Source organism: Arvicola amphibius, chromosome 6, assembly GCF_903992535.2.
Source record: "Arvicola amphibius chromosome 6, mArvAmp1.2, whole genome shotgun sequence".
Classification (NCBI taxonomy): Eukaryota; Metazoa; Chordata; class Mammalia; order Rodentia; family Cricetidae; genus Arvicola; species Arvicola amphibius.
The window spans coordinates 17,713,786-17,727,397 of NC_052052.2; the positions used below are offsets into that span (position 1 = coordinate 17,713,786).

Below are 13,612 nucleotides of genomic sequence, written 5' to 3' on the forward strand. Positions count from 1 at the left end.
TGAGGATTGAGACACATTTGTCCACCCACCCACCCCCCAACTTCCTGGGAATATACAGAAACCTTTTCTGCCCAAGGAGTAGGAATGTATTAGTTAACTCCACACACAACTCCGGGTGGAGGGTGAAGTCTTCTCGCCTGATGAATCAACCCTATCTTACTAGATTCTAACTTTCTACCTCTAAAAGAAGGCAGAGATGGGGATGAGTTAACGACCCAAGGGCCATGACTTAATCATGCCTGTGATGGAGAAGCTCCATCAGTTGAGTTCAACGCTTCTAGCTTTCTTAGGTGTCCCTCCCAGTGCTAGCAATGAAATCCCACAGGCAAGTTTGGTTCTCAACTTCACTGTCTATCTGGTTACTAGTTCAAACCCTAAGTTATGAGTTCCACCCATCCCGAGTTCAGCTTTATTGGCAAATTTAACCTGGTTAACTTTCAACACACAGCCAAGTTGAACCTGTGAAACATGATCTTATGCTTGATATTGCTAACTGCTGGGTTTTTTAATTTTTGTTTTAAAACAGCAGTGGCTTCTGTGTATTCCTGTCCTGAAACTTGCTCTGCAGACTACCTGCTTCTACCTCCAGAGTGCTGGGACTAAAGGCAGCACTTTTAGGATTATGTTGGCCTTCCCTCTCACCTAGCAGGATGAACTCAGGAAGTACCCTGTTCCTTTAAGAGACAAACCCCACCTACTCCCAGTCTCTTTTTTCTCTTTCCCTCCTTCCCTCTACCTAAGTAACTCCATTACTTCCCCAGCTCTCTATTGTTTCTACCCCACCCGCCCACAGTGGGACCTGCCAGGGTCATTCCCGCATTCATCTTTCAACCACCACCTCCTGGTTTGGTTTTTAATTGGGTCTCACTGCCCTGGAGCTCACTATGGAAGTCCAGGCTGGCCTTGAACTGTGCAGATCTACCTGTACTTGTACTTTTTCCTGCTTCATGAGTGCTGAACATTCCCAGTTTAGACTTCTTTTTAGAATAGTATGTATAGCCAGGTGATGGGTGGCACACACCTTTAATACCAGCACTTAAAAGACAGACAGGTGGAGGTGGACCACTATGAATTCTAGGCCAGCCTGATCTACAAATTAAGTTCCAGGATAGCCGGGACTGTTAGAGAGAATCCCTATTTCAAAAAAAAGTTGTGTGTATGAGTGGTTTGCATGCATTAAGTCACTGTACCACATGCAACAAGAGGATATTAGATTCCCAGGAACTGGAATTACACATGGATGTAACCCAGAATCAAACCTGGGTTCCACTGGACCAGTATTTAACCACTGAACATCTCTCAGGCACAGGAATGTTTTGCCATTTAACCCTCAGACTTAGATTCCTACTACCCTCAAACTAAATTTAGGAACACCTAGCACTCAAGAGGCAGAGACAAGTGGGTTTAGTTTGATTCGGGCCATCTGATCTACAAAGAGAAATCTTGATAATCAGGGATGCACAGTTAAACTAAATAAAGACCAGCCTCCCCTACCCACCACACAAAGTCATCACATGGAACATAATCTTGTATTGTCTGTTCAGACTCGGTTTTGGATTAGGAAGGTTTCTACATCAGTAGAGCCATTTAATATTCATTAAATCAAGACAAATAAAAAGTTTATTAACAAATATACAAAATACAGTTTTCAACTGTCTTACAAAATTTACCCATATATATATGTAATACTATACAATACTTACAAGTATATACATAAGACTCCTGTATGTAATTCTCTGGTCCATCTTCAAGAGAAACCCCAACTGTCTTTCTGTAAAGGATTTTAATCACATTTACTGCCAGGATTTTCAGGCTAATGCTGGAGGACAGGAACTCTCTCAGTAAAGTGCAGTTTTAGGTAACCCCAACCCTTAGTTGTCCTTTAAACAGGTATCCACAGTCCATAAGGACTTTTTTTCTTATCTATTTTTGGTGATCCTGATGATGTCTCTTCAGCAGCAGTTTTAGCTGTTTTCTGGAGTGGCTTTGCTATGGAATTCTGTAAGACAATAAATTAAAGTCAACTTCTCACCGAGATCAACAGAGAAAAAAATAATTAAAACGCCTACACAGTAAAATAGCACCGTAGATGCAATTTTCATGAATGTTTGGTGGGGTACACTCACATTAGAGCTGAAGGCTATGTTTCTGTGTGCGGAAGATTTCTCACTGAGATTTCTAGTTCCATCTTCAGCTTGCTTTTCTGAATGCTAGAGGGGCAAAGAATTTTTAAACATAGCCTTAGATTCTGAGCATCGTATGAAAAGCAGCCCAATTGCACACAAATGCAGCTGTAAAGACACAAACCAAATTCCATCTATTGCCACCGTTAACAAGCTAGACAAGAAAAAACCTGTTGTTTCCACTTAACAAGATTGCCTTAGAAGGAGCCACGCTCCTGTGGATACCACTCATCTTGAGTAAGCGCAATAGGAAATGCTTTGTCAAAGAATGGCGGCATCTGCAGAGAGTGCCTCAATTATCTCAAGGAGAACCTCTTGGGTACTCGCCTAAGCAAATAATAGATCCCACAGTCGCAGCAATAAGACAAACCATCTTCACTGTACTATTAACTTTCACCTTAAATTTTTATAAAACAATTTTTTGAGACCTCTGGCTGGCCTCTTAATTCATTATGTAGCCAAGGATGACCTTGAACAACTCTGTCTCCCAAGTGCTGGGACCACAGGTATGGGGCACTACAGCCAGTTTACATTGTGCTGGGAACTAACCCCAGGTGCTGTGTGCACCCTAGACCAACTGAACTACATCCCCAAATTTTCAATTTTAAGATTTAGATTTCACACTAATTAACTTATAACGACAGTGCAATGTGCCAGTGCACTGTATAATTCTGGAGAAACTTATCTGCAAGTGAAGCAGGCCTCTTCTTCTGTAATCTCTCAAAACATCTGCAATATATTGCATACATTATGAAGGGGACATCTAGAGCAGAGATGCCCCACCAGTACACAGAGCATCCCGCTGAACGACAGGCTGAACTGCCTTACACAAGTGCCCTAGCCCAAATCTCTAACATGCACATGGACTACCTTCAACAAAAGCTAAGCTTTCATCTCTGAACATTACTCTTGGCATTTTAACCCATGATCAATTACCAACAGATTTTCTTCATCACTTTCTGGAGACCACATTCATGATTTCTATAAGACAGAAATAAAGCAGATAAACTATACTGTATACTAAGCACAGACTTTTGGAGACATAATGCTGTAAATGAAAGCTAGAACACTCCAGTCTCTAAAGACTAGACAAAGAAAAAGACAAAGCAGTACCAATGACATAGTCAGAGGTTTTACTATTATGGAAAAAACAAGTGTCAGAACAAAAGCAAGTTCATCTCTCAGATCCCCGTGAGATTTTCTAGCACGTGATGGATTAAGGTTGGTTTTGTTCTGGGCAAATGATAGAAGACAACCCAGGAGGGCTGTCCACAGTAAACTAGCCAAGGGTAGGTAACGGGGTCCATCGGCAGCAGCCTTCTGAAGACACCTACCTCTGTCTTCGTACCACTGCTTGACACAGCTGCTCCGCTTGCTCCCTTGGCCACTGTCCGGAGACTCGCTGGCAAGTCAAAGCTTGCTGTCCCAAGAGCTTTGGCTGCATTGGCTTTTGCAATTTCTAGCAGCTCCATCCGATCTAAGGGCATTAAGACATCGTTATCTGTGAAGGTTCCTTAAGGCTCAAAATAACAAATTAAGCATTTTTCTGAAACAATGTTTTCTAAGAAAACATTTCCAGACAACAAAATCACAATTTTCTGTTGAGGGGGAAAAAAAAAACTAGCTTCCTGGGGGCTGGAGAGATGGCTCAGAGGTTAAGAGCACTGACTGCTCATCCAGAGGTCCTGAGTTCAATTCCCAGCAACCACATAGTGGCTCACAGCCATCTGTAATGAGATCTGGTGCCCTCTTCTGGCATGCAAGCATCCATGGAAAGAATGTTGTATACACAATAAATAAATCTTAAAAAAAAAACCTAACTAGCTTCCCAAATAACCTCAAAAACTAGGTTGGGTTTTTTTTTTTCCTCTTACTGGTTTTTCGAGATAGTTTCTGTTTTAACAGTCCTAGATGTTCTGAACTTTGTAGACCAGGCTGGCCTCAAACTCACAGATCTGCCTTTCAACTGCCTACAGCTAATTGTTCTAACAGCACCATTTTGTCTCTTCTTCAAGCATTTTTGTGAACTGGGGCTTTGGTAACTTTAGTCCTATTACCTCTACTAGTAAACTAATCTTAATAGTGTTAACACTCATGTTCAAACTATTATTTTGTATTAAATTAAGAAGCCAGCTGACAAAAAAAGTGGACAAAACTCAATACTTTTTTCAGACTATAGTCTGAAAAAAGTTTTGAGTTTTCCCCAACTTAAACTAAGTCAAGTTAATATTTTAAAGGCCATAATAAAACAGCCACCTAGGAAGAAAGTGAGACTCCTCTCTTCGGGGCAGCAGGGACGTTAAGTGAACTTTAATTCAGGCAATTACTGTACCACTACACAGGGCTTGGACTTTACTCTTAAGGTTCAAAGTGTGCGAAATTATGTTGACTATTCACCAGTTATAAATTCTTTCCCTCCCGAGAAATCTCAACCTTCTGGCACCAAAGTAACACGCGGGAAGAGCATCCGGGAGCGGGGCAGTCTGCCTAGCATGTTAAGAGATTCCGGGTATAATCTTACGAAACCCAGCTAAACTGCTCAACCACCTGACTCCCTGGCTGACTCACACCACACTGTGGAAATAAACTACAGGGAGGGAGGGCTGGGGAAGGTGGCTGAGTGATCGCGTCCCGACTTCAATTCCCAAGACCCAAGGGCACAAACGTCAAAAGTGACACTGAGACCCACCTTTCTCACTCAGGCGGAAGGGGGTTCTGCTCCTACTGCGTGACCGGGTTCGGGATCTTTCCCTCCACCTGGGGCGATCCTCGGGGTACACCGTGCGGCCGAAGCCGTAGTAGCGCCGCCCGCGCGTGATCGCGTAGTACCTCCTGTGATAGGACCTCCCGCGGGAGTGCGACCTGCTCCGAGACCGGTAGGGCGACGGCGATTGGTAGTGCCTCCGCGGCCGCCCGTAACCGCTGTCTCGGTAGTAGTGGCGGCCGCGGGACCGGGAGCGGCTGCGTGAGTACGATCGCGAGTAGCGCCTGTACTTGCGCTGGTGGCGCCTGCGGGACCGGGACCGCGACCGCCTGCTCCGCCGCGGCTGGCTATGGCTGCGCGAAGACGAGCGGGTGGAGCTGCGGGAGCCGGGTCCGGAGCTGCGGGACGACGAGCGGCTGCGAGAGCGCGACGACAGGTGGCTGGAGCGGCCTGAGTCCGAGGGGGAGGACAAGGCTTTCTCCTGCGGGGACCCGGGCCACATGTCGTTCACGTACTTGGACATGGCGGACTTCCTTCCTCGGAATCGGGCTCCTTCCGCAAACGCAAGGGCGTCTAGGAACGACTGCAAAGGGCAAGGGTCAATACCTCCCGGAAGCGGGAGCGCGGGGTGCGCGTGCGCGAGACTGTCCTCCCCGTCACCCGCCGACCACCGGCGACCGGGCCACGCTACCCACCTCAAACCGGGGACGCGCTCGCAAAGACGAGAGAAAAGCTTAGCGGGGACCTTCCTCTCGGACCAGGGGCCGAAGGCGGCAGGGTTCCCGTCTCTACAGACTAAAGACGGAGTAACCTCCACCTCCGAAATCGGGACGCGAACTGAACCCAGTGCCGACGTCAGCGTCGAAAATACTAGAAGCCAGCGCGGAGCATGCGCACAAACATCCGCGCGGTGGGGCGGGCTCTCCTCTCGTCCAATCGCCACTCGACAGGCGCGCTCGGCTGGTGGCTTCGGGCTACGCCTTCGAGACGCGCAAGCGCGTTAAGGCCGTCACGCCACCCCCCCCCACCTCCACCCTACTCCATCCGGGCCTTCGACATCCGGGTATTTTTGTGGATTTGTTGTTTTTCAGGATCTTTGTTTGTTTGTGGGGTGGATAGTTTGGTTCTGAATTTTGTTTTTCCGAGACAGGAGCTAGCTATGTAGCGCAGCCAGGCCTCGGACTGCCATCCTCCTGTCCCTGCCTTTCCAGTACTAGATTTACCCGCCTTTGCCACCGCACCCAGCTTTGTTTTCCTTTTTTGCTCCATCCTCCCCAAAGTACAGGGAAATTCGGGGAAAGGCGGGGTCGCAATTTAGAGGTTCAACAGCTCGATCTAGGACACGGAAGAACCTGGCGACCCTCTCATAGCGACACGGTCGTGCCTGACGTTTTGCTTAGGAGCTTGGGAGAGGACATTCACAAGGCCCCAGTTGGTTTTTCAAGACAGGGTTTCTCTGTCACAGCCTTCGCTGTCCTGGAACTCACTCTGTAGACCAGGCTGGCCTCGAACTCACAATAATCCGCCTGCCTCTGCCTCTGCCTCTGCCTCTGCCTCTGCCTCCCGAGTGCTGGGATTAAAGGCCTGCGCCAAAAAACTTCCAAAAATGAAGTTTTAATATAGAAAGGATGCTTTAACTTCCGTATTTGAGCTAGCAAAGGTAATTAAAGTCAAGATAGAAATTCCAAGACACGGGGCTGGAGAGATGGCTCAGTGGTTAAGAGCACGGGCACTGGCTGCTCTTCCGGAGGTCCTGAGTTCAATCCTCAGCAACTACATGGTGGCTCACAACCATCTGTACTGGAATCTAGCGCCCTCCTCTGGCGTGCGTGAGGGCATACATATGCATAAATCTTTTTAAAAATGTGGTTGTCCTTTAAGAAGAATAGTTGATAAATCGTGTGTGTGTAATTTGTGTGCGCCTGAGTACTTGTGCTACACGTTGCGTGCAGGAAACCACAGAGGTCAGAAGAGAAGTCAGATCACTTGGAGCCGGAGTTCCAGGCAACTGTGGGCCACCAAGCATGTCGTTGCTGTAGCCTAATAGGTCTGTACTAAAAAAAGTGTGATTAACACAGGCCATTTAAACATTTCCAGGTCAATTCCAAACATTCATTGTCATAAAGCATAGCAGTGACCTTGAAAAATTGTGGATAAAGGAATATTGAATGGCCGGGCGGCGGTGGCGCACGCCTTTAATCCCAGCACTCGGGAGGCAGAGGCAGGTGGATCTCTGTGAGTTCGAGACCAGCCTGGTCTACAAGAGCTAGCTCCAGGATAGGCTCCAAAGCTACAGAGAAACCCTGTCTCGAAAAACCAAAAAAAAAAAAAAAAGGAATATTGAATGAAATAACTTCTTCAATATAGAGAATTGATACTTTTGGAAATTAAGCAGGATTTTTACAAAAGCTGTGGCTTTTAGAGGGAAATGAAAGAAACAAAGACTCCTCTCTTTTCGTGTCTGCTTCCCACTTCCCAGATGTACAGAGAAAATGAAGAAATAAAAACCTTATTGGGACCAGCAAGATGGCTCAGCAGTAAGAGTGCTCATGGTGTAAAGCTGGCGGCTTGAGCCAGGCAAAGGTGGTATGGGAGGCAGAGGCAGGCGGATCTCTGTGAGCTCGAGGCCAGACTGGTCTACAAGAGCTAGCTCCAGGATAGGCTCCAAAGCTACAGAGAAACCCTGTCTCGAAAAACCAAAAAGAAAAAAGAAAATACAACTTGAGCTTAATCCCACCCAAGGTGAAAGAACTGACACCTAAAAGTTGTCCCCTGACCTGCAAAAGCCCTCCCATACAAACCATCACAATAGTAAAACATGGTGACTCACATCAAGCTGTGATTCCAGCTCCAGGGATGAGCCCTACCGCAACACACACACACACACACGACACAGACACACACACACACACACACGATACAGACATGGATATAGGCAAAATGTAACAGGGCCCCAGACCTTAGCACAACTAACTCCAAAATGGAAGCACCATTCCGGCTGTAAAATTCAGCATGTAGAGAGCACCACCTGCCAAAACAAAAACAAAGATCTGATCCATCAGAATTCTGGGGAAGTCTCTAAATGTACTAATCTTGCTTTTTTTTTTTTTTTTTTTTTTTGCTTCTGCAGTTCTGCTTCTGGCTAACTGTTCTTGCTGACTGAAGTGTGTCAACCCAGGACATGGCTTTTGTGTTTAAAAGCTCACCCTGGGAAAGGCTCAGGGCTACAATGGGACCACGAGCCCCCAGTGCAGTTGTAAAGACTTTCTAGTGACTTAAACCCATGTCTGAGTAGTCTCCTCTGGTGGATACCCCACAACACAAGACACCCATAACCCATAAATTAAAACCCTTACTAAGGTTGTGGAATAGTTATGCATTCCTGTAATCCCAGTACCCAATTTCTAGGAAATGTTTCTTTCTCATCTTGTAGTGACGGCCCTCACCTATAATCCCAGCCGAGGCAGAGGCAGTGGGATTCTCTGGGTGCTCCTTAGACACCTGCTCACCAGGGGCTTTTGCTGACTCTTCTCAGGAAGCTGTGTGGGCAGACAGAAACCTATTTCACAATCTACAAATGGGGAAGTGTGGTGGGGAATGGAGAGAAACTGCTTATAATTCGGTCCAAAACCGTAGGGTGATCTTGTGTTTCAACAAACGAGGCTTGCCTCAAGATAGGAGTGCAGAGCCAAGCCACTAGAGGCCAGGCAGTGGTGGCATACACCTTTAATCCCATCCCAGGACTCTGGGAGACAAAGGCAGACAGATGGATCACTGTTAATTCAAGGCCACCCCAGGCTACACGAGATTGAATCTGTTTTAAAGAGACACAGAGCTCACACAAAGGTGATCTCAGCATTTGGGATCTCACAGCTTTAATCCCAGCACTAGGAAGGTGGAGACAGCACTAGGAAGGCTGGATGGAGAAAGGACTATAAGGCAGGAGGAAACAGAAGCTTGGTGCAGTGTGAGGTTTGGTGGAGACAGTTGCATTCTGAGGACAGGATCACCTGTTTGGTCTGAGCACCGGTAAGAACTGTAGTGGTTGGCTGCACTGTTTCTCTGATCTCTCAGCTTTCACCGCCTAATATCTGACTCCAGGTTTTTATTATTAAGAACAATTAGAATTCCTACTACAGTCCTAGGCTCCTGCTTGTGAGTTGGAAAGAGGCTGTAGGAGACTTTGCAGAGAATTCAGAATGTCAAGTGTGCACCTGAAAAAAAAAATGGTAACCAGAACTCCCAGACTTGGTGGCACACTCCGGTAATCCCAGCACTTGGGAGGTGGAAATAGGAGAATCAGAATCGGAAGTTCAAGGTCATAGTGAACTCAAGGCCAGCTGGGTGTCATTAGATTGTGTCTCAAACGAAATGAAAGAATTACTATAAGAATTCTGGGTGTCAACAGAACCTTGAAGTAGTGGGAAACAGGATCCTCCCATCCCCCACATATAGAATGCTGGTGTCTTTGTGCTCAGGATAATTGACCAGAGTTAAAGCTGCCAATGTAACTCTTGTCATCCCCAGGGCATCCAGAGCCAGAGATGGAGCAGACTGATTAAATCTATTCAGAGACCTCCACAAAGATGAAGGTGGATCCTTGACTTTACTACAGGAAAGAGCCAATTTGAATGGGAGGCTTCACCTATTAAAGGGATTTTAACATAAATTTAAGTGTTAGAGTTGCTAGGTGCTCAGGACAAAGCTAAGAGGCACCCAAGAGGAGCAGTGCACTACCGCGACTTTACCAAGTCCAAATGCAGTAGCGGGGTGATGCTGCAAAGACGGCTCAGCAGTTCCCAACACCTGCTGCTTCTCCAAGGGACCCAGGTTCAGTTCCCAGCATCCACACAGCGGCTCAGAGCAATCTGTAACTGCAGTGTCTGGGGATCTGAGGATACTTCTGACCTCTGAGGACACCAGACAAACATTTTTAGTTTATTTTTATTTGGTTTTTTGGTTTTTCAAGACTGAGTTTTTCTGTGCGGCCCTGGCTGTCTTACTTTGTAAACCCACTGGCTTCGAACTCAAGTAAATCCAACTTCCTCTGCCTCCTGAGTGCTAGCACTAAAGCATCGCCACACCTAGCTCAGACACACATTTTTAATTAGAAAGAGAGAAAAGGGGGCGGGGGAGAGAATCTCATGCTGAAGCGTGGGCTGTTCTGAAAGTTATGTAGTTGAGGCTGGTCTCAAAGTCACAGCAACACACTTGCCATTGTGATGTAAGTTTGATGTGTCAGAAGCTCAAATGGACGTTATACCTTTTCATTGTGCCTATACACCAGTAGAGGGCACCAAATCTCATTACAGATGGTTGTGAGCTACCATGTGGTGGCTGGGAATTGAACTCAGGACCTCTGGAAGAACAGGCAATGCTCATAACCTCTGAGCCATCTCTCTAGCCCCACTTTTTCTTTTTCTTTTCTTTTCTTTTTTTTTTTTTTTTTTTTTTTTTTTTTGGTTTTTTGAGACAGGGTTTCTCTGCAGCTTTGGAGCCTGTCCTGGAACTAGCTCTTGTAGACCAGGCTGGTCTCGAACTCACAGAGATCCGCCTGCCTCTGCCTCCCGAGTGCTGGGATTAAAGGCGTGCGCCACCGCCACCCAGTTCCACCTTTTCTTTTTTAAAGAAAATATTATATATAATGTTCTGTTTGCACACTAGAAGAGAGTACCAGATCTCATTACAGATAGTTTTGAACCAGCATATAGACTTGAACTCAGGACCTCCTAACCTCTGAGCCAACTCTCCAGCCCCCCCCCATTACACCTTTTCAGACTGTCAGAACTTGTGGAATAATAATGTTCACATGCTGTGTCAGTTTCATTGGCAGCAATAAGCCAAGGAGCAACTGAGCTACCTTCCCAGGCCTGAACACAGGCTCCTTTACGCCAGTCTTTACTACTAAGGTTAACTCTCAGAGACACGGCACACAGTAAATCTATATGTGTGTATATTTAGGCTCCAGAATGCCCACTGAGGGTTAAAGAGGTCCTGAGTCCAAGGCATTTGAAAGCCGTCAAATAAGAGATGAGCACAAGGCTGATAGGGAGGCAGAGAGAACATCTCTGTGGGGATAAGATAATGAAACCCAGAGGAGGTCTGCTGGCACTGAGGGTCCAAGCTGAGCAGAGCTCAGGGCCAGGTGGAGAGCCCCAGGCAAGGTGCAGGATGTTGAGACCCCAGAGGCTGTGGAGGTGAAGGGCAGGCCAGGGTTCAGATAGACAACCAGACAGAGAAATGGATGGCAGAACTACATAGATGGTTGACAATTCTAATAGGCTACCTCAAGAGCAGGGGTGACCAGGTGGAGCTGAAACTCGTCTTTGAATACTCCGAAGAGGATTCTAACTGCTAGTCACAAGAATGCTAGTCAAACACAGGGATGGCAGTAAATGGCTCTTTAGGGGGCTAAAGATATAGTCCAGAATTCTTTGGCCACGCCCCTGCCACATTCCAGCTCTCCAGTCCTAGAAGTCAGGCCTGTAGGATGCTTGACCTAAGTACGGCTCTCCTTCTGGGCGCGGTCCACCACACCTTCCTTCAGAGCTTCACGTCCCACCGTGCACACGGACTGAAATCTTTCAGTGGTGGTGATCTCACAATGGAATGAGCAATGTCCCCCACAGTCTTGGGCACTTGAATATTTGGTTCCCAGTGAGTGGCACTATTTGGGTGTTTAGGTGGGGCAGCCTTGCTGGAGAAAGCATATGACTGGGGGTGTGTTAGGGTCCAAGAGAAGCCCCCAAGAAAAGACCAGCAGTCATGTCTGCAATAAGCAAGAACACTTTAACCCCAGCATGTTGGGGTGGCACACGGCACACGGCGACCCTGAGAGCAGCTCATAGGCTCTTTTTAAACCTGGTTAGGGGAATTCCAGGGAGGGGAGATTAGTCTGGAGACTGATTGGTGGCTCTAAGCAAACAGTTTACGGTTGCTATAGCATTGACTGGTGGCTCAGTGGCCAGGAGCTTTTCAGCTACAGGGTGGAAAAAGCGATCTTCAGTTATCTTAAGCTTACACAGGTTGTGGGGTGCCCTCTGGTTGCCCCTGGGTTGCAGATTCCCAAAAACTGCTTGCTCGGCTTCAGCCAGTTCCAGTAAACTAAAACTAAGGCCTGGTGGCTGGCAGGGGCCATCAAAAACCTGCCATGGTTCTGCTCTGACTCGCGGGCCCTATAGGTGGAGTGTGAGATTACAGAGCCTTGCCCCATTCCAAGTTGGCTAGCTCTGCCTCAGGCTTGTGATTGAAAATTTGAAGATGGAAGCTCTCAACTTCCTGCTCAAGTCGCTACGCCTGCCACTTACTGTCACCCACCTTCCATGATGGACTCATCTCTCTATAAGCCAAATTAACCTTTCTCTTCTATAAATTGCTTTGATCATGGTATTTTATCATAGCAACCGCAAAGTAACTAATACAGCCAGTAAAGAAAGGCCAAAAGGAGTAGAGACAACACGAAGAGGAAAGGGATTAATGCTCTTCCTTCTGCTCCGTGGTTTCATAATTTTTATTAAGAGTTGGTAAAAAAAAAATTCTTTTAAAAGTTTCATTAAAATCTGTCTTTCACCAGGTGGTGGTGGCACACATCTTTAATCCCAGCACTCAAAAAGCAGTGGCAGGCAGATCTCTGAGTTCAAGGACAGCCTCGTCTAAAGAGGGAGTTCCAGGACAGCCAGAGCTAAACAGAGAAGGCAGAGGCGAAGAGATCTCTTTGAGCTGGGGATATGGCTCTCTGGTAGAGTAGCTTAGCATGTGGAGACCCAGAGCAGTAACATGCTCAGCAGGGACATAGATAGAATTAGAGAAATAGACACATACGCATGTACACACGTGCAAGGACGCACATGCGCGCACACACACATACACACAGAGAGAGTAGTCTTGAGACATTAATCAGCCACAATAAACCTTTATCTTAAAGGTTAAGAAACATGTCCATTTAAAAATAAGTCATGGAGGGGCTAGAGAGATGTCTTAGTGATTGAGAGCACTGGCTGTTCTCTTGGACAACTTGATTCAATACCAACATGGTTGTTCACAATGGCTGTAACTCCAGGTCCAATCAGCCAGCACGAGACGCACAAGCGGTGCACAAACTTTCATGCAGGTAAAATACTCATCATATAGAAATTTTAAAAACTGAATATGTTATGGGGCTAGGACCAGAGCTGAGTAGGGCCCTGGGTTCCAGCCCCAGCACTTTGGGGGGGGGGGGGCAGCAGGACACTGTATAGTTTAATAGACCAATCAGCTAATGTCACATCCCCAACTAAAGCTACATAGATTTAATGCATCAAAGGGAAAAATGGACTGGAGAGTCCCTACTGCCTAGCTCTGTCAGGCAATGAGCCACCCGCTCCCTTCTGTGCCTCAGGCACCTGACTCTACCTGCCACCCACATGCATAGACCTGTGATCAAAGCCAACCCCAGCCTCATTAAAGCCACCATTGGGCTGAAAAAGTGGATCAGCAGGTAAAAGTACTTGCTGTTAAGTCAGATGACCTAAGTTGGAGTCCAGGGACCCACAAGGTGGATGGAGAGAACCGACTCCCGCAGGTTTTTCTGTCTGACCTCCACACAATAACAACAAAAATAAATAAAAGTGTAATAAAAAAGTAAAACAAATAGTGAGGGTAGATTGCCGCTTCCCTTCCTCGGCCCCAGAAGGCAAGCTCAACGCTAGTATTTCCCACGGTGACCAGAGGGACTGGAAGAGGGAGG

General features: G+C 46.8%; 1 protein-coding gene across 1 annotated transcript; it reads right to left on the bottom strand.

The window, feature by feature from the left end:
* Positions 1-1,602: 1,602 nt before the first annotated feature.
* On the bottom strand, positions 1,603-5,732 carry Rsrp1 (arginine and serine rich protein 1). Its single transcript, XM_038333377.2, has 5 exons — positions 5,583-5,732; positions 4,873-5,470; positions 3,518-3,660; positions 2,127-2,210; positions 1,603-1,999 (listed from the first exon to the last, which is right to left on the bottom strand). Exons 2-5 carry the CDS (start codon positions 5,408-5,410, stop codon positions 1,883-1,885), a joined length of 882 nt encoding a protein of 293 aa, XP_038189305.1. The 5' UTR covers positions 5,411-5,470; positions 5,583-5,732; the 3' UTR covers positions 1,603-1,882.
* Positions 5,733-13,612: the final 7,880 nt, after the last annotated feature.

What these genes read in the sequence shown, in the direction of transcription:
- Rsrp1 (XM_038333377.2), bottom strand. Translation starts at nt 5,410, where the DNA reads ATGTCCAAGTACGTGAACGACATGTGGCCCGGGTCCCCGCAGGAGAAA. An exon ending in GCAGTGGTACGAAGACAGAG is followed by an intron (nt 2,211 to 3,517) that starts GTAGGTGTCTTC and finishes TTGCCCCTCTAG; the next exon opens with CATTCAGAAAAGCAAGCTGA. An exon ending in ACATAGCCTTCAGCTCTAAT is followed by an intron (nt 2,000 to 2,126) that starts GTGAGTGTACCC and finishes ATTGTCTTACAG; the next exon opens with AATTCCATAGCAAAGCCACT.